At 42.7% G+C, this 19,749-nt stretch overlaps 1 protein-coding gene across 2 annotated transcripts; it reads left to right on the top strand.

Moving 5' to 3' along the window:
• The first annotated feature begins 1,067 nt into the window (after positions 1 to 1,067).
• Positions 1,068 to 19,522, top strand: mms22l (MMS22-like, DNA repair protein). Of its 2 annotated transcripts, XM_029504863.1 has the most exons (26): positions 1,068 to 1,150; positions 2,644 to 2,841; positions 3,051 to 3,176; positions 3,347 to 3,399; positions 3,920 to 4,007; positions 4,144 to 4,321; positions 4,642 to 4,735; positions 4,869 to 4,999; positions 5,209 to 5,322; positions 5,405 to 5,581; positions 5,910 to 5,972; positions 6,072 to 6,191; positions 6,510 to 6,745; positions 8,831 to 9,047; positions 9,153 to 9,442; positions 12,955 to 13,136; positions 13,392 to 13,542; positions 14,372 to 14,505; positions 14,760 to 14,902; positions 15,223 to 15,379; positions 15,536 to 15,681; positions 15,817 to 16,028; positions 16,309 to 16,475; positions 18,454 to 18,550; positions 18,717 to 18,884; positions 19,066 to 19,522. In XM_029504863.1, exons 2-26 carry the CDS (start codon positions 2,669 to 2,671, stop codon positions 19,139 to 19,141), a joined length of 3,693 nt encoding a protein of 1,230 aa, XP_029360723.1. In that variant the 5' UTR covers positions 1,068 to 1,150; positions 2,644 to 2,668; the 3' UTR covers positions 19,142 to 19,522. The 2 variants fall into 2 exon arrangements, with proteins under 2 accessions (XP_029360723.1, XP_029360724.1); XM_029504864.1 differs by lacking the exons at positions 1,068 to 1,150; positions 3,051 to 3,176; positions 3,347 to 3,399 and having other exon boundaries at positions 2,678 to 2,841.
• The last annotated feature ends 227 nt before the right edge of the window (positions 19,523 to 19,749 follow it).

Genomic DNA, 19,749 nt, shown 5'->3' with positions numbered 1-19,749 from the left:
CCCAGGAGACTGCATGTGAGGGAGAAAGGAGGAGGGGTGGAGAAACTGGTTGAAATCGCACTCACTCCATGTAGTACAGTGCCCAGAGAGGAATGAATGGGTTATAGCGACGAAACAGGAACAGAACATTTACCTTTCTCATCCAGACGATAGAGCTTTCACACAGACGGACTGTCTCCTGTTGAGAACAGAGCAGGAGGTCGATGCATCGTGAGGATGAAAAAAAAATTTTCCGACGCGTCCATTTTTATTGTCTCCACTCACTCCTAGTAGTAAAACGTGCAGATAACAGCATGCAAAGCACCGCTTCTGCTGTGCGTCTCCTCTCTGGACAAGTCAAACGTGCTGAAATAATTCGGGTCTGTAAATCGACAAAATGAGGCACATCCGCGACGTGCGGTGGAAGGGGGGGATTTTGTTAAGATGTGAGAATGAATTAGAATGCAAGAAATGGTGTGTTGGCGAGAGGGACTGAGAGGGATCTGCATATTGAAATCAGGGTTAGCGTGGATGAAATTCTGTTTAAACCGCTGCATTATTTTCTATTCATTTGCGCCGAGCCCCTGTATGGCGAGTGAGGGGGACAACAGGTGACTGTCACAACCAACAGGAAAGACGTTCTACGGAACAGGCGCCCAATGTGGACGCATCAGAGGTCAATTTGAAAAAAAAAAAAATGTTTCGAATTGCATCTCGGCATTATTCATCGTGTTTTCCCCTGCCTATATCTCCCATCGTTAACTGTTTCTGCGTCTAAGAAGAGTAAATTGACATTTTTGGCTGATTAAATTACTTGTAGTCTCATGAGGATGACGGCTGTAGGTGGGAAGGAGAGTGAGAAAAACTTGAGTTTCTTTATACAAACCATGCCACATCGTAACACAACAGCAATACACGAAGAAAAAAAATAACTCGAAGGCGGAAGCGCGGGGCAGGGAGACCTCTTGGTCTGTGTGGCCTGAGGCGACGAGGCCACGCCTACTTTCAAACTTCTGACCAATCACTGAACGCGGGACGAATGTGCGCATGCGTCCTGTGAACGCGCGGGAGCTACAGAAAAACCCAAACAACGGCGCAATTACTATCGAGTAATCTTTACACACACGTTCAGATTCACAGAAAATAACGACTAAGGAAGCCGAAGGACAAGGTCTGTTGATATTTCAGTAACATTTGTATTTCGGTAGCCGAAGTTGTATGTTTTTGTTCCTGTTAGAGAAACCACAGTTTCAGTGTATTTACGTCAAATACTAAAAAGTCATGTAACCCTTATTAAAACAGACAAGATGTCGCCGCACTATCACCAAAATATGATTGGTGGAGAAACAGGCAACTAACATACTTTGTCACTTCCAGTCGTGTCTTTCAAGTTGCTTTGTAAAGTGCATTACCTTAACATCAACCACAGTCAGCGACTTGTATTATCTAATGTTGACATTTGCTAGCCAGCATTGAGGTCCATTACATAAAGTATTAGCTGTCAGCTAAATCGCAAACATAATGAATTTTTCTTGCCTGACTGGATATTTTGCACGTTATATTTTCATTTTCAGCACTGTGTAGAGGTACTCTAAAGTCGCATATGAATTGGAAATGTGATATATTTCTTTGAATATTCAGGAACTTCATTAGAAAGATCATCGGTCAATCAAACAAACTTTATTTATATACATACAATGTAACACAAAGTGCTTTACAGTTAAAAGTGATCCCCACCACACATGCATAGATACCCACACACACTATACTGCGTCAGGATTCTCTCTGTCCTCCAAACAGCTTCAGTTTTTTTTCTTTAAGTTTTTTTATTAATTCAAATGATATGGTAAACTTCTGGTCCAAAGATCTGACATTGAACCTATTTGTATGTGTAAAAATCAGCAAGAAATTACTTTTGCCCCATGACATCATGCAATCATTAGAAGATGGGCACATTGGGGCAGTAAAAGGATGCCCAAGTTCGGCAGCAATATTCAGACAGATGGCGATGATTGATTGCTGTAAAATATGCTGTACCACTATAACCAGCCTTGACTTTTGATGCAAAGCAGTGGTTTCTGAAACCTACCATCTGTGAACAATTGTAAACAGTGGATAACTGAAACACCTCACCTTGAACCAGTCTGGCCATCCTCAAATAACCTCTCTCTCAACAGGTCGTTTCTGTCTGCAGAACTGCCGGGATAATTTTTTTTGTTCTCATCCCAGAGTGACTGTTTTGCATGAAAATCCCATGAGATTAGCAGTTTCAGAGATACTCAGACCACTTTGTCTGGAACAATCAGTCATTTTCCACTTTCAGGCGTTTTAGGAGAGCATTAACTGAAACTCAAGACCTCTATATGCAAGATGTTATAAACTGTACTGATATTATGTAATTGCCATATTTGATAATATCATTAATAACCAAGTGTATTTATGAGAGATATGTGTCTTTTCTCTAGATGGACCTGACTGTTAAATGGAGCGGAATAGATAATTGAACCTGTACAAATGCTGTAATAAGAAGTGCTATAAATCTGCAGCATCCAAAACAACCGTTTATTTGAATCATCATCTCTCAAAAACAGTTTCAGCACAAACTTAAAGTTTCTTGTAAGGTCTCAGCTCTATTTTTTTTTTTTTTTTTTTTGGTCATCAAAGGTGATACTTATTCTACACTGACAACATGGCAGATGACTTCAGCCAATCCCTCACACCACCAGTTTCCCCCTTTGCAGCAGACAGTCTGTGTGAGCTGACTCCTGCCCAGCCGCCTTGCTTCTCCTGCTCTGAAACAAAGGATGATCCTACTGGAGCATTGTCCACAGAAGGATATGCTTCTAGAGGCTCACTTAAACGGTAAAGTCACAATCAATTCACCATAATTGCAAAAAAACAAACAAAAGAAATTGTCCCACTTAGAGATCAGCACAACTGTTTAATGTTGCTTTGAGCACTACAAAGGAAATTTCCAGAGACAGTAGATGTTTAGAAGGAAATTAGTTTTAGACAAACAACCAAAAAAAAAAAAAACCATTATCACTGATGTAAATGCATCCTCTCTAAAGGCTAGTGTTGCAGCTTGACCCAGCCCCTGCAGAATATGAGACAGACACAGTGGAAATTTTTGGATTCCCCTGGGTAACAGAGACAGCACTTATAGAATCTACAAAGGCGCTCTTTGGTCTGTTCAGGTAAGCCAAGATATAAAACAGCTCAGCCAAGTTTGCTTTTAAAATGAAAACATTTTAAATGGAAATTTACGCTATAGCCACAGAAAGGCATAGAGCGGAGTGAGCTAATAAGTAGACTACTATAGTTAAAATACATACTGTGGTGGTCCCTGCTCTTTGTTATATTTCAGACAAAAGGTGTACAGGTTGGAGTCTTTGGTGCAGTCCAGTTCACATGACTTTGGTAAGCTTTTGTATTTATGTACTCACTCCACGGTTCAGATACTATTTAAATAATGTATGGAGTGTAAACAGGAAATTGTGCTTGTATAATGTCAGTAAATTTCACTATATGCTCTGTTTCCTTAGATATTTAAAAATGTGTGCCAAATTACAAATAATTTTGGCTGAATTCGAGGTTGAAGCAATGACATTTGAGTTGAGGGTCACTTGGCCCATACAGCGGTTTCGGGTCTGACCAGCCAAAGACCATTTAATGCAGCAGAAAGAGTATGCGTATAGGTGGAAAGTATGAGGTACTGATAAAGTAGCAGCCAGACACAGCATGTGTTAATCCCACCACTCTGGGAATAAGAGGTCAGGGTTCAAATCCTTGCTGGAGCATCTCTCCAGTACAGTTTCAATAAATGAGTTAGGATTAACATTGGGAGATTGTTGGGATCAATTCTAGTTTTTGAGTTCTGCCTGATGTCTGATAAAGTGGGTTTTACGTATTTATAAATACCATCCACAATGTCTTTCAGTTCAAGCAGGTAACCTCCACTATGAAGCAGAACAGCTCAGACAACAGTGTATTTCATTTCTTCAATTTGTGAAGGTCTCTTTACACAGGTAATTCCTTTGTATTTAAAATCAATTATCAATTATCACAAATTAGGCATGTTTAACTGTATGTATAATGTGGGCAGATGCTTTTACTCAATATGTTTGTTCATTTGCTCATACATGTCATTCTGTATCTCTTCAGATATGTGGATCCCCCCAGCACCCTTGGTGCATGTCCATCCCACCCCTATGAAGAACTGGAAGCTCAGTTCCCCTCTGCTCTTCTGGAGGAGCTGTTTGGCATTACTCTCCTCATAGGCCGACTGAAAGATCTTCCAGCCAATGTTCAGAGCGCCCTCACTATACAGAACCAGGGAAAGGTACAACTGAATATTAATCAGCCCACATAGACCTTGCTCTAGTGCATGTATTCACCGGCCGTGAGTTTGTGTAAAGCATATGTTACATAAGCATCAGGTTGTATTTTAAAGACATAGAGCTTGGGAACAGGTACAGCAAAAGTGCAAATGGCATGACTGTAATATAGCTTCACAGAGCAAAGGGAATACTATAATAGCTGTTCCGAGGAATGACTCATATGGCCTGAGTTCTTTTTCAAAGCCTTTAACTCAGAGTTGCCACCAACATAATGATTTCTCCACTATTGACATTAAACTTGATTCTGTGCATTCCATCACAGATTTTCCCCCCGTCTTGGCATTTGTTACACCTTCATTTTGACATCCATTGGTCAGTCTTGGAGATTCTTCACCTTCTTGGTCATAAGATGCAAGGTATCTGTATAGGCCTATTCATGAACAGTTTTGATAGAAAAGTAATTCTAAAGACAATGACGTATGCACATAGTGCATTTTGTAATTATCATGGGAACACAACTGTCATAATTTTACCTATTCTCCTCTCCAGGCCAGGTGGTGTACGCCCACCAGTTTGTGAACTTGACAGGAGAGAACCTGACTGATGCCAGTCTCTTTGAGGAACACCTGTGCAATCTGTTGTGCGACCTTACTGGTTTGGCCATAGGCAAATATAGCAAGGTGGGTGGCAGGCCAGAAATCATTACATCTTGCTGTTGAAATGCATCAGTGGTATTTGTGGGTTATTTAAAACTGAGTATATTTGTAACTGATGTTGACATTTAATACCAAGTCAACAGAAAATGAATAGATGTTTGTTTATCTAACAAAATATTAAAAAGAGCTTTAGTTTGGTCCTTATTCTGTTAAATAAACCTTTTGATTTCTAGGTAAGACCTACAGAGACTCTGAGCAGCCATCCATACCTTTGTTCCTGCACCAAAGAGCTGTGGGTTCTACTTATGCACCTTCTTGAATACAGAAGTAAAGTGTTGCATACACAGGTAATGCAAATATACACTTATTCATCATTCATGTCATCTTGTCTATACTATATTAACCACGTGTTTCCAATTGCTCTTCTAGTCGTTTTGGAGTTACATGAACTTGTTGCTAGGGTCCCTGGTTTCTGGAAAACCTGCAGCTGAACAGTTCAGTGGCCTCCCTACTAATTGTAAAGACCCTCTGGGATTCACTTGGTGGCTGGTCACACATTTAGCAATGTTAGGCCAGTATAGTCAAAATGGCATGATCCAGAATGAGGTAAGAGACTGAAAATCACAATACTGTTACCAAAGATGTTATACTGTATAAAACTGAATATTGCTTATTTGTTCACATATTATAATATGCACAGTCAAAGCACAATTAATTTTTTTGAACACCTACATGACAAATGTTGGCATTAGCAAGTTAGTAACAAAGTAGGTACACTGACAGCATGGCTAATCCAGTTGAGCCATAATTATGTAGGTGACAACGTTAACTTTTTAACATAACGTCCACTTTAATTACTTTTTTAGTTTAAAATTGATAAGTCTTGATATGTGTTTTTGTTTTAAAAGACATCTTGTTTTATCTGGACCCACAGAAACATCTGGACAGTAACTGGGCTTTTGCAGAAGTGTTACTCAAGTTAACTTGTAATCCCAAGGTGAGCACTGCTACCAATGAAACTAGCCTTTCAGATTAATTGTTTTCCTAACATTTTGAGTAGTTTTAAACACCATATGTGATTTGTGTGTAATTACAGAGTTGTCGAGCAGAGGAGCACCTTAGGATGCACGTCCACTGTTGTCTCAGTCTGTGTCTGCTGTGGGGACCGAGCACGAGCGCTGTCTCTACTCTCTGGGAATACTACAGCAAGAATCTGGTGAGAATACGCCTCTAAAAGAAACATGGTCTGGTCTGGTCATTTTAATATATAATACAGAGCTTCACTTAGCTTTTGAGATGATATAGCCAAATTCAAAGTTGTGGTTATTGTTGCTGAAGAAATGGGTTACTGCTTATTTTTGATCATTTAGATTGTTATTATTAGTTAAAACACGTGTCGCTTTTTTATTTAAAAACACAGAATTTTTTTTCATGTTCTGGTAAATGTTGCTTAAGTTAGTTGTGCAGCCCATTTCTCCTTCAGGTTATTACCAAAGGTTGTTAAGTTGCTGTATCTTCTTTCCCTCCTCTCTAGAGTGCCTCATTCACTGTGCCCTGGCTTGGGATATCTGGCCTTGTCACTTTGTGCAAGACACCTCTGGCTCTGTTGTCACAAGCCCGTGGCTGCTGCTCCCTCTCGCCCCTTTATTCTCCAGAACACACCCAGCTCTATTGCTCAGCCAACTCCTTCCACATCTTCCTGCGAGTGTTGGCCCTGTGCCTTGCCCAGGATGGGGCGGGTGGAGTCCCACAGAGACAGATCAAAGGAAGGTAAGCATGGAGAGTCTGGAAGTCTGGAAAGCTTTGTAGTTCTCACTTCTTCATTTCCAAGTAGCTCTCATGACCAGCCAGTCACTCAAAATTGTATAGGATTTTGGAGGGAAAACTTGGAGTAGAGGCCGTGAGAAATGATCACTAATCAGGCTTTGTAAGATTCCCTTTTCACTTTTCCCTTGATTCTCTAATGTGCGATTGTGTTTGAAAACGTGTATATGTGCATGCTTGCATGAATACACAACTGTGTGTTTGCACACCATCATGCTTTTCAGTCTTGTTTGTCTGGGTGCCAGGTGTGCTGCAGTCTCCCAGTGCATCTTTGATATTTACAGAGCCCCCCCCCCCAGTGGAGCAGGTGTCTCAGGAGTCAACCACCTGCTCTTCACCATAGACCAGAGCCAAGGAGCCTCCTACTGATCCACGCACGCACGCACGCAGACACACACACACTGTGCACCTGCTCATCAGAGTAGTGACATGGTTTCAGTATGTGAGTCCACTGGATGGAGTGAGAGTATGTGTCTTTGTGACAAAAAGTAAGAAGAAAAAAAAAGAGGAATGATCACAAACTGATGTGTACATCAGAAATGAAGTCGGACTATCCTATATCCCAGGCCGGCTGGGTGCCAGAGAGTGGCAGCCGCAGATAAATCTGCCTAATAACTTCCCTCTGTCTGGAATGTGCTCAGTAGCAGTGCAGACATGAGGGCTAATTAGCTAACGAGCGTGGCGGTTAATTCGCCTTAACGAAGCTGTGTTGGTTTCCAACACGGATAGAGAGGGGAGCTTGGGTGGTGGGGATTGGAGGGGTGTGGGTGGTGGGCAGTCTGGCAACAGCCAGGCTGGGCTGGGACAGGTCCAGGTCCCCCGCCTCCACCTCCCTCCACCAAAACTATCACTACTGCCTCCTCCTCCTCAGGAGGCGTGAGGCGTGCCGACTCTATCGCTACAACGTTTCGGCAGTGTTCCCACTCCTGGCTGGGCGCTGCGGGACACCCGCGACGACCGCATTAATGGGATCGACTGTGAGCATGTTGATCTCCAAAGCAGGGAGTTTGGAGCATCTGCTCGCCTCCGGAAAAAAAAGCTGTCCGGAATAAACAAACAGACAGACAGGTTGGGAGAACACAGAAAATCCTCGCTGCTGCCTCCCAGTGCGCTGCTTATATCCCTGTTACATATTACCCATTCATCTATTTAAATCTCCCTCCCCTCACTCTCTGACTGCATGCTTGGCCACCCTCTCCTTTTATAATCCTCTATGGTTGTAACTAAGCTGATTTTGATGTTAACCTGTTCCTTCTGAATTCCTCTCTTGTTTCACTCTGCACCTTTTTAACAGTCATTCTTTTAACAGGGAGTTTGTCTTGGGATGCTCACTGTTTGTGTTTTGACCCTAACAGCAGCGCAGCTCACCTGTTTGAGCTGCATCTGTGTTTGTGAGGTGGGGTGTAAAAGGGGGGAGTGGGGAGCTCCTTCCTTCTGTGTTTTCCTGCCAGGCAGTAAGCTGAATGTGTGGAAATGCATGTGTGTTGGTTTTATTGATCTCTCTCTGGTGTTGCAGTAAATTGGTTTGGCTGTAGAGAGAGGGACCAAGCGCCTACTGCTGTGTGTCTGAGTGTCTCTGACATTTAACATGATCTTTAAAGGCATTTCTCCACAGTGCCCGCAGGATCTAACAGCATGCTGGGTGGTTCTCTCTTCTTCCTGCCTCACTCGCTTTCTCTCTCTCCCTCTCTCCCTCCTCCCTCCCTCCCTCACCCACACAAACGCACACACACTGGACACACATTGGGTGGGCAGCCCAGCCTCTCCCCTGGAGCTGAGAGGGCGATGGAGGCAGGTGGTGGGTTGCATGGTGGGGTTAGAAAGTTCAGTGAATCAGTATATAAAGTCAGAGTTTTCAGGAGAACAAATCATGTCTAATGAGTTGGTCAGTGGAGGTAAAGAAATACAATGAAATGTGGGGAAAAAAGATTTATTGATTATCTTGCTTCAAATTTAACAGATTTTGTAATCAGCAGGCATTGTAATCGGCCCTTTGTTTCTTCTTCCTTCCATGTTTCTTTGCATTTCCAGAATTTACTCCAAATTCTCCTCAAGGAAGATGCAGGAGCTGTCAGAGACAGGCCTCAATAACTTCCTGCTGCTGTTTCTAGTGGTGGCACACCAGGTAGAGCTGGAGGATGTGGCCAGCAGGGCCAGCGAATTACTAGGCTTACTTCCCTCTAACTGCCTCCCTGGGCATCGCACCCTTGTCTGGAGAGGACATCTTTCTCTGATTTTGTTGTTTCAGGTAGGTTTGTTAATCAAGAAACCCTTCACAAAACATATGCTAGTCTTTCCAGTCAAGGTCAAATTTAACCAGTTCATATTTTTTTTGTTTTTTTGCACATTCAAGGAGCGGAGTCTGGACGTTGGTGCCCAGGCCAGCTGGCTGGCTTCCTCCTTTAATGAGACAGCCAAAGAGTTCTACAATAAAACCACAGAGGTCTCTCGCAAACTTGCCCTCTGGGGGCCACTTGGCTCCTATCTGGATGGAGTGTCTGAGGTGTTTGAGACGAGCACCAGTCTCAGCCTCTCAGAGGAAAAGCTGCTAAATGAAGGGTTCAATTGGTTGCTGCCTGCCTGCCGCCAGTCAGAGCTGAATTCTGCTCTAGGCTTTCTCCAGATTGTCCTCGCCCAGCTCAGGTGAGACAGCTTGTGTACATAGGTATCTCCTTCCTTTTAGTGATAGATGTTCTCTCATAGATAGTAGACACATTTGAACAAATGTTTTCTGGTCAAGGCCAAACTAAGCTTTCATGAAAATCAGATAAGAGGCCACAGCAGAGGAGAGAAATTTCTTCTGTTCATCCCAACCCAGTTCAGAGTGCACCCACTTCTCAAACTGACAATGGGTGGATTGTCCTGTCAGCAGGAGTGAATGTCTGTGAAGCCCTTATGTTACGTTGAGGCCCCTGTCAGTCTCGGGAGGCCTGCTGGCCTCCAGGTCACCCTCACCAGGTACTGCCAGAGCTCTGAGTAGAGTTACAGGCCCAAGAGACCCTCGATCGGCCCGCTTGTGGTCATTGGGATAGTGGCAGTGCTGTGAGCCTGTTCACACACTGTGGTCAGTAGGGCGTAAAGATGGGTTCAGCTGTAGGACACTGGTGTTCATTACATGAACAACAGCAGCAGAGGATTAAGCGAGCTGTTGCTTAAACAGTGTCTGTTTATGTGGGAAATCAGAGTTGGGAACAGAGGTGATAGCAGATAGAAAAAAGGTGAGGCTGTATGTTTATGATTTGAGAAATGCTGTGTAATCATTCAATGCGCAGTAGGTACTGGGGGTGTAACGGTACATATATTTGTACTGAACTGTTCGGTACGAATACACATGTTGACTGAATGTACCAAAAATATTACCACGCTAAAGCAGAGTGAAACTCCTTGCCACTCCCTATTTCCCCCAGGTGTCTGAACACTATCACAAAGCCCCGTATGTTGTTGAGCCATCCTAGCAACCTTGTTTAGCATTTAGCACAGACCAGCTACCCAACTAACAACCCAGTCTAACTGAGTAAAGATATGCCATGCAGAGCCATCTGGCAACTCTTTTTAGCACCTAGCATTAGCACAAAGCAACATTAGGAGCAAAAATTAAGTATATCAGTAAGATTTAAAGTTATTTCAAATCGCACATTAAAGCCAAAGATGTTTTTTTTTGAGTAGTTTTAATATGAAGTTGAAAATGCTTACAATATTTCAATATTTTCTACATGCTGCACTTTAGTTGAGCTTTATTTTGTTACTTATACTTATTTTCCTACCTAAACCCATTAAGTGAAAAACAAGGTAACTTTTTTTGCATTTTTCTGTTCAAAAAATGTACCAAACCGTGATTTCAAAACCGAAATACATATCGAACTGTGGCTTTTAGTGTACTGTTATAACCTAAAAATGATCTAAATTAAATATGTTACACTGAGTCTCACCTTTCTTGCCAGCCTTAATTTTACAATAGCCCTTTCCCTTTCAGCGACTTTTAGCAATAATAAGTAGTACAGTCTGACCTAAGGCCAAAGCACTGCAGACATTGTGTCAATAAAGTGGTAAAGTTCAGTCTTACTGAATACATATTCCTGGTGGTTTGCAGTATTTTTAAGTTAGCATGTTATATCTTAAATAGTGTTTACCACCTTGGATGTATTTATATTGTTTATGTAGAATTTGTAAGTACTGAAACTTTGTTGCCACCACCACATAATTTTTACACAACCTATAAAAGGTAAATCAGATGAAAAACTACAATAAGGACATTGTCAAGCTTGTTAAGCATTACAAAGCCCTCTCAATGTTTCATGTAGGTGTATGATTGTTTAATTCTTCAGTGTATACATTCCTCACTCTCAACCCTGCACACACAAACCTACACAACTACCCACACACCAAAACTGAAACTCTAACCTTTGTGTGATTTCTCTTATTCCAATACTGGGCTCCCAGATCACAGTACCTGGTTAGCCCGGCTAATTCCCAAACTTCCCATCTCAGACCTTGGGGTTGGAGGGCACACATTTGCACATTAATGGCCAAGGAGAGGGAAGAAGAGAACTCCCAGAGGACCCATGTATTCTTGCCCAGACCACACTGACCCATTTAACAAAAAAATAAAAAAATAACATGCACTCACTTTCCAATCCGTCCCGCCAAATTAAATATAATTCTTCGGCCTGGCAATTCTCGGTATCTCTATGTGATTAATGCTTTTTCTGTGACACAATTAATGGGTAATTATGTAGCCTGGCAAATTTAGCCTGTACATCATTATGTCTATTAAGAGCTGTGTGGAATCTGCACACATTAAGAGAATTATTCTGCCAATGGCTGAGGCAACGAAGGGTCCGAACATTCACTCTTGATAGCCATCGCCATGGTGCTGAGGCAAGAAGCCAGTCCCAGGCATAATTCCTCAGTTTGATTCCTTCCCATGACCCTCTGCTGTGGGAGGGTGTGGGTGGCACTGGTTGATGAGGTGAGCTGGCATTCGGACACCCTGCTGGATCTGGTTTTGGTACAAACTATTATTCCCCTTCTTCTTGGCTTGATAAAATACAAGCCTCCCTGTGAAACATTTGCCTTTGTCAGCATTAAGACGTTATACCAAATGTTCAGCCTTTATTTCAATGTTGAATTTTACATCAAGGACATACTGTTTGTAAATTTTTGAAGAAATGCACAGATGACTTCAAAAAAAGAGGGAAAAGGGAGCAAGTTAAACTTGGGGCTGGGTATTTGTTGATGTATCCTATCTGTCATTATTTGGATGTTGTATTTGTATTTCATGTGTCTGTGTGTAGGATGCAGCTGGGGGAAGGGTTAAACGGGGCCCTAATGGTGTGTTGGTGTTGTGTGTTTGTGTGTACACAGTGTAAGAAGCCGCAGTGAGGAGGATTAAGTGGGGTCTCTGACGATGTCTTGTACAATGAGGGTTGATGGGTGTGAAAGGCCCATTCCACAGTAGTAACGAAGCTAATGAATTCAGACTCTAATCGATTGTCTCAGCTCTCTCTGGATTAGATGCAACCTTGCTGGAAGGAAGGCACCATTGAGGGTTGTGAATACATGTGTGTGTACAATACTAGCAGACAAAGGTGTGTGGTTGAGGATGTGGGATTCAAGGGAGTTTGCTAGTTCCTCTTTCCTTTCCTCCTCTCCCAACACATCTCATACCCCTCATCCCTACACCCCCACCAAGGCGAATGAGGGGGACAGGAGGATCATCTCCAGTCTAAATGAGATTACAGCTCCTTCAGCTGCTTATCTGGGCTAATGCCAGCCACTGTGGGGCTGCTGTAGAGGCTGAGGCCAGGGCCAGGGATGAGCCAGAAGAGCCAAAGTATAGTCTGTGTACATGGGATCAGCATTAGGCTCCTCTCTATGGCTATAATATCCTCCTCTCATTCCCCACCTCCACCTCCATCCAGCGCTGCTCTACACTGCAGCGCACCGCCGCACTAGTAATCCCCCAGGAGAGAAGAGAGGGAAAACACATGAAGAAGTAGTGAAAGAGAGAAACTGGGGAGCAAAAGGATTTGAGAAAGAAGAAGGTGGAGCTTGGGGGATGTGAGTGTTGTACACAAGAGGGAGTGCTATGTTTGGATATTGCATGGGTTAGAGTTGTTTATCGGCTTTCTTTATGTGTGTTTGTGTCCTTCCAGAAGGGTCCATCAGCGCAGTGTCCAGTCAGCACCCACCTTGGCCTGGGCTCCTACTACCAGCAATGTGGTGAAAGAGCGCCACCTAGCGGTGGCAGCAGCACTCTGGGCACACTTCTTTCCCTTCCTGCGCAGCATAGGCCTCTCACAGACCCCTCCAGCACAGCTGGCAGATGCTGCTGCAGGTCAGTAACACCAAGTGGGAGAGATGGGGTAACTGGGAGAAAGGCAGCATGGAGGAGTGGAGGCAGAGTTTTTGCCAGCCCATACTGATTTTGATTATTTGATTTTGAATTATTGCCAACATTTAATATGATTTCATATGAAATTGACTGGCAGTTTATCAGAGACAAGACTTTATAATTTATTTGAAAGCAAGATAGACTGATACCCACTTTCTAGTTGTTCACAAAAAAATGAGCTTATCTCATCTTCCTCAGGATTTACCCTGCTTGCCTTGGATCTGCCCAGCTCTGCCCCACAGGACCTCCAGCCCAATCCAGTTCAGTCCATTATGCAATGCTTTGGCTGGGACGACATGATTCACCCTGTCCTGGTGACTCGCTACCTGTCCCATCTGCTCCAAAACAGGTACTGTTGCCCTTTTGGATCTCTCCCTTGTGGCTATACCTCAAACAGGACTGACCTGTCGGGATGGAACAGTTGATGGGACAATACACTCGTCCTCAGCTGTCAAGTTTCAATGTCATGTACAGCAATCGACGAAACAGTTTTTCTTCTATAGGTTTTTTAGGATGTGCACAATTAATACATTAGACAGTAAATGTCCTTGGTAATATGAAAATAGTTCTCATGAAGAAATTGCACCCTTGCCTCTAAACAGAATGCAATATATATTGTATCCTCAAAATCACACCCAAGGATACCAAACAACATGACTCTTTCAACCTCAGAGGTCGTCTTCATCTGTGCCAAGTGACATCAAGGCGCTACATCTGAATACAAAGGCAGAGCAAGGACAATACTTGTACTTACTGTGCAGAAGTTCCAGCCTGCCAAGCCTCCTTTCTCCACAGTTTGAGCTGTTAACAATACGTGATTTATAAAATGAGATAATGTTTTCATTCCTGTGCAAGTTTAATTAAATTGCCAAAGCTTACATAGAGTCGTTACCCTCCTTCTATCTTCTTGGTGCATCATTAAAAACTTTAAATCAAGTTGAAAAATTTGGGGAGAGGCATTTATGTGTTTTAGAGACAAGTGTATTTCAATGTTGATGTGACTTCGGCTAGAAGAATACAAAATATCTGACTTCATCATGATGAGGCATTAAGTGTATCTTTTAACGTTGCCTGTGATGTTTACAGTTTGCCATTGTGTTATGTCTCCTCTTCCATTTCCATCCTTTATCAAGCACAGTAGTTGCTGATAATCACATGTTACATTTGTCCTTTTCCAGCGAGCTGGTCTCCTCACTCAGCAGTGCTGGTGCAGCATTAGGTTCAGCACATGGTTCGTCAGTTAGGGCCTGGTTCAGATGTGTTCTACAGCAGCACCTTTGCAAGAACCCAGATGGGTGTGACAGCAGAACAGGTAAACCATTATCATCACAGGACCTCAATTTAGTATATCCCGGTATTGGTATATATCCTGCATCCCTCTTTTTAATGTTTTAATAAATATGGCTGCTGTCTTAAGGTGTGTCCTACATAACACCAACTCTGATATGAATTTAACATGTTCTCCAAATATTGATGCGTGTACAATAAAGTTGTCGATTTGCCCATAAAGAGACATAAATTGCCCCGTTATTTGAAGAGACATTGCTTGTGTCTGCCTTCTTCCAGCTCGGGCTGTGGAAGAACATTTGTGTGAACTAACTCGGCTTGTGCTGAGGCTCCCTGAAGTGGACAGTCTTCTACAGAGAGCAGGCCTCAAGCCTCCAGCTAGCAGGCTCGAACCCGCTTCAGCCCTGGAGATGTTTATCAAGGTAATAAAAGCTCAAAACTGACTTACAGATCAATTGCTTTGAAATTTTACAAGGAAGAGCTGGATTCACAGGAACTCAAAATACTGCTGTGGGAGACACTACCAGCTACTGCTCAGCTGGCAGCAGGCTTTTATGCCCTGTTTTCCTTAGTTTATGTGTATTAGCCATATTTTACTCAGCCTGTCTAAATGATATTCAACCGCTGCCTTTACATATGTGTACACTATAGGAAACATATCTGGTCTTTGCTATGGCAGCCTGAACATACATGCAAATGTTGCGTGAATTTCTTTTACTTATCGGCCTTCTCCTGGTGTCAGGCTGTAGGTTGTGTGTACAGTGGGCTGCAGGCACTGTCAGAGCGTTCAGCAATGGTGACCAGAGCATTAAACTACATTGGAGACATCCTGAAATACATTAAACCCTTACTGGTCAGCAAGAACCAAGAGGGACTGCAGCTGGCCTACCGGGCTGTTGGTAAGCTTAAAGCCAAAATTTACAAGACACAAATCCTCTGGAGTTCTTTGCTTATTTTTAAGATGTGTTATAAGTTACATACTGTGGTGACAGTAGTAGGGGTAAAGAAGTATTACAGTTTTGTTTATCACTCTGTCTGTGCTTTGTGTGAACCAGGCTGCATAGTGAAGCATTGGAGCCCCCTGCTGGCCACGTCAAAAGCCCAGCAGTTGCTGTTCCGCATTGTGGACGGACTGCTGCTTCCCAACCACCTCACACAGCAGGACAAGGCCCTGAAAGAGAGCCTGCCACTGTATCTACAGGTTAGGGCACATAGCTCACACTCACACAATTCACACTACCTGAAAGAGAGCTAAAACGCTGATCAAAACCCTGTCATCTCCCATCTGTGTTAAACCGGTTCAAATGTTTCCAGCTTTTACTTTATTCTCCTGCAGGGTTTGTCAGTGGCTTCCAGTGTGTGTCAGTCTCAGGGAACCCACCTGAAGCAGCAGCTCCGCTCTGTTACCAGTAGATATCTGGACCATTTCCTTCCTGCATCGCCTTCCATGGGTGTCATTGCCAACCACCCAGTGCTTCTGAGTGCCTGCGAGGCCAGATCTACCACCCAGGGGGCAGCGCTGAGGAGGACCATCCTGGAGGTTCTGTGGTACGCCTCTAGTGCTAGGATAGGGTTTGACTGCCATTTCACCCCGACTCTGTCACATTAATGTCATACCAACTCTGTATTTTGATGGATGGATTTTGTCGGCAAATCAGCACATGAATGAAAAATCTCACATTCTGCTATTTTGATCTTACTGTGGCTGCTGTTTACATAATTTTTTGTCTTCTTCTACCTTTTTAAAAAAGTATATTTCATTTCCTAAACTCTGCAAATCATGTTTGAAAACAAAAGTTGTAAGAAAAGCCACTGCCTGATTTCACAGTGAGAGCTTCCTACGGTTTAAAGGGTATGCCCCTACACCTCGTCTGGCGCCAGTCCTGATGTTTCTGTTGGAGCTTCTGAGGCGAAACAGTGACTCCGACCCTGTCCTCCTCACGCTGCCCCTCCCCTCTTTGTTGCGCTGTGTGATGTTGATCAACGAACCACAGGGTAACGTATAGTACACATACACAGACGGTCACAAACAATCTGTTGTTTCATTCGATTGTGTTGGAGTCATTATTTACCAGTGAAAGAAAAAAAATCCAATGCCTTGAAAGACTTTAACCCTCCTATTATCCTCAAATATAACAACACAGTTGATCCTTGTGGTCAATCTGACCCCGGAGATATCTACCTGCCAGAAAGGTATTTAAATTAAGTTATTGATCACTATCACTATCAGTCACTTTGTTTATTCACTGAATACATAACAAATCCATTGATAAAGTTGTTTGAAAAATATCCTCTAGCGCCACCATCAGGCCAAACTTTCAGAGTAGAACGATTGCATCGATTGCATGAAAAGTTTTCATTCAAATCTTTTAAAATTTACTGACCACATTAATGACTACAAATGGATGAACCCTACTAATTTTGGTGACCCCATGAACTTTCATGTATTTATTTCTATTGCTTTTATTTACTTTTTAGTCTCACTCAGCCCCCCTCTTCTAATTGGGGTTTGGGACTGACTGGCAAAGTTAAAGAGTTTTATTTATTTATTTGTTTTTGTTTTTTTTGGGGGAGGGGGCTGGCGGTGGAAGTTGGGAGTCAAATTTGTAAACTAAACACATTTTCAAACTTTTGGCAGGAATTTGTAAAGTTAGAGCAACGGAACATTGGCCAGAACATGAAATATTCGGTCATGGGGGGCGCTGGAGCCAATCCCAGCTCACACTGAGTGAGTGTGGGGTTCACCCTGGACAGGTCACCAGACAGACAGAGACCAACAACCACTCACACTCACACTCAGACCTACGGACAATTTAGAGTCACCAAGTAACCCAAACGTGATGTCTTTGGACGGTGGGAGGAAACACACACACAGACACAGAGAGAACATGCGAACTCCACACAGAAAGGCCGCAGGCTGGGAACCGAACCCACCAACAGTGAGGCAGCTGCCTAACCATTATACCGCTGTGTTTCCTGGCAGACATATTTCTTGCATTGAGCACAGGTCATACTTGTCTTTGAATTATTTTGGGTGGGACAAACCTGGAACCTGCCATGTTTCCTGCCTGTGCTTTGTATCATTCAATATGTAGGGGTTCCTCACCCAGGGCATAAGATGTGAAAAAATTATCACATGTAATGTTATTCCCATGAGATCCTTCAGCCATGTCAAGCACAGCCCTCTTGCACAGATTTTTTTTTCATGTGCTTCCTCAGGGGATTTTCCTGTGTAAACCTCTATATTCCAGGCAGAGCTGGACTGTGCATCACATGATGCCCCATTTGGCAGGTTTGCTCAGCATATATTGTCAGAATGGACACAGCCCATCAAATGCAGCCAAGCATTCATTAGCAGCAGCAGGAGTATCAAAGTTTTCATGTGAATTATGGTTTCTCTGCCCCCTTGTCATGAATCAACTCAAAAGTTTAGACAGACATGTTTTGCACGGCTTAAACAGCTCTGGGTCAATAGGAGGGTGAAATAACAATCAAGATTATCTGTTAAACCACACTTACTAGATGGATTATAGAGCTGGCCTTCTCTTTTTTCTTTTGAAGGGGGTCAGCACATGTCCAGATCGTCCTTCCAACCAATCCAAACTGGCTTATTGTAATGGATTAAAGGACCATGGTTCTGTAAATCACCTGATATGAGTGGTGATTATTTTCCTCTCTGGTCACATGCACATTTTTTAAGTATGACTGAAGATTTAAATATTTACAGCACAAGACCTTTTATTCTAAAAGTTCTTTTGCATCTTGTCAGACTTCACTCTCAACACAATAAATCATAGTACTGTCATCAATATAAGTACTAGATGGTTGCAAACATATTAATACTTAGTGTTTTCATCAATTCTCACTTTGGGGCCAATTGGGTAGGAAAAAAGTGTTTTGGTAATTGAGTATGTGTTAATAACTATCACTATGGGGCTGTATAATGATATTAGTGCATTTTTTTTTCATGCAGTAAAGAAGATGAGCATCGATGCTGTACAGCTTGTGGTTGAGCGATGTGCTGCTGCATCTAGAGAGGGACCATGTGAGCAGATGATTACTGTCTTAAGGTAACTGGCAATAATATCTAACAGTAAATATCTGCAGCTGTATGTGTTTGTTGTTCACTGGTAGCAAAGGTTTTGACACAAACACCATCCAAAACGATTTATCCTAGATATAATACAATGCCACACTTTCATAGTTTTCACCTCTTTGTCATCCTGATGCTCGCAGATCATTTGTGGAGGAGAATGAGGGAGCCTACGACAGGCAGATATACAGTGTGCTGGAGACTGTGGCTGTTTTAGACTCCTCTGTGGTCCAAGCTCTCATTCCCGACCTGTCTCTCAGTCTGAGAAACACTGAGCACAAGAGAGGACTGGGCAAGAACATTGCCTTGAGGTGAGAGTTTTGCATGAATCATTTCCTAGAGGTCACGTAAACAGTACTCATTCCCTGAAACTATTTTTACTTTGTCTAGACAATATACCAGTTTGTCTGAAGCGAACTAGAAATATTCAGTAGTTGTGTGCATTAGTGGGAGTGTCTGCTGACGTGACTGCTCCATCTCTCCATATTACAGGAATGCATATAAGAAGTTGTTGTCCCTCCTTGGTGAGCGTGGGCAGGCTGAACTCGACACTTTGGAAATGGACTGAAACGTTTTTTTGGGGGGCGAGGTGGGGGATCTTCAGAACCTAGCACCATCTTATTCACACCAACCCTCTATTTTTGGCACATATCTTGATTTGGTCGTCAGAAAAGTGCATCACAGAATTGCAGACTAAGGTATATTATGAAATGTGGGGTTTTGCTGCATTATGTTCTTGTGATATTTAAAGTCTATTGTGAGACAACTTTGATAAATTTCCCCTAATGTTTCAAGAGGCCTCTTGAGCTGTCGTCAACTTTGGAGTTCACAATTAAATTGTTCCAATCATGTTCTGCATGCTGCACCAGATTGTATATAATGTACATATTGTAAAGAACGTGTCTTTCTGCAATTGTACAAATATATTAATAATGGAATAAAATGTGACAATAAATATGAATTTGTTCCAACCAGCCAATATACCTTTTCATCTCAGTTCTATAGTAAGAGAAATGAGCAATGTGAGCATTGAAGGGAACAGACTATTTGTGCTTATTCCATAAGGTGTTGGATCTGTTTCTACTCACTTGGCACTCAGACTTACAGATTTGATGACAGTCGTGGGCGAACCCAAAGAATTTAGAGGCAGGGATGGAGGGAAAAAAAAAAAGTACA

This window comes from Echeneis naucrates, chromosome 6 (genome assembly GCF_900963305.1).
Source record: "Echeneis naucrates chromosome 6, fEcheNa1.1, whole genome shotgun sequence".
Classification (NCBI taxonomy): domain Eukaryota; kingdom Metazoa; phylum Chordata; class Actinopteri; order Carangiformes; family Echeneidae; genus Echeneis; species Echeneis naucrates.
The sequence above is the reverse complement of the archived record's forward strand: the minus strand, read 5'-3'. Positions and strand labels throughout refer to the sequence as shown.

Excerpts from the sequence above, each read along its gene's own strand:
- mms22l (XM_029504863.1), top strand. The coding sequence starts at position 2,669 with ATGGCAGATGACTTCAGCCAATCCCTCACACCACCAGTTTCCCCCTTT. Across the intron at positions 14,903-15,222 it reads CCCTGGAGATGTTTATCAAG|GCTGTAGGTTGTGTGTACAG; the intron begins GTAATAAAAGCT and ends TCCTGGTGTCAG. Across the intron at positions 15,380-15,535 it reads GCTGGCCTACCGGGCTGTTG|GCTGCATAGTGAAGCATTGG; the intron begins GTAAGCTTAAAG and ends TGTGTGAACCAG.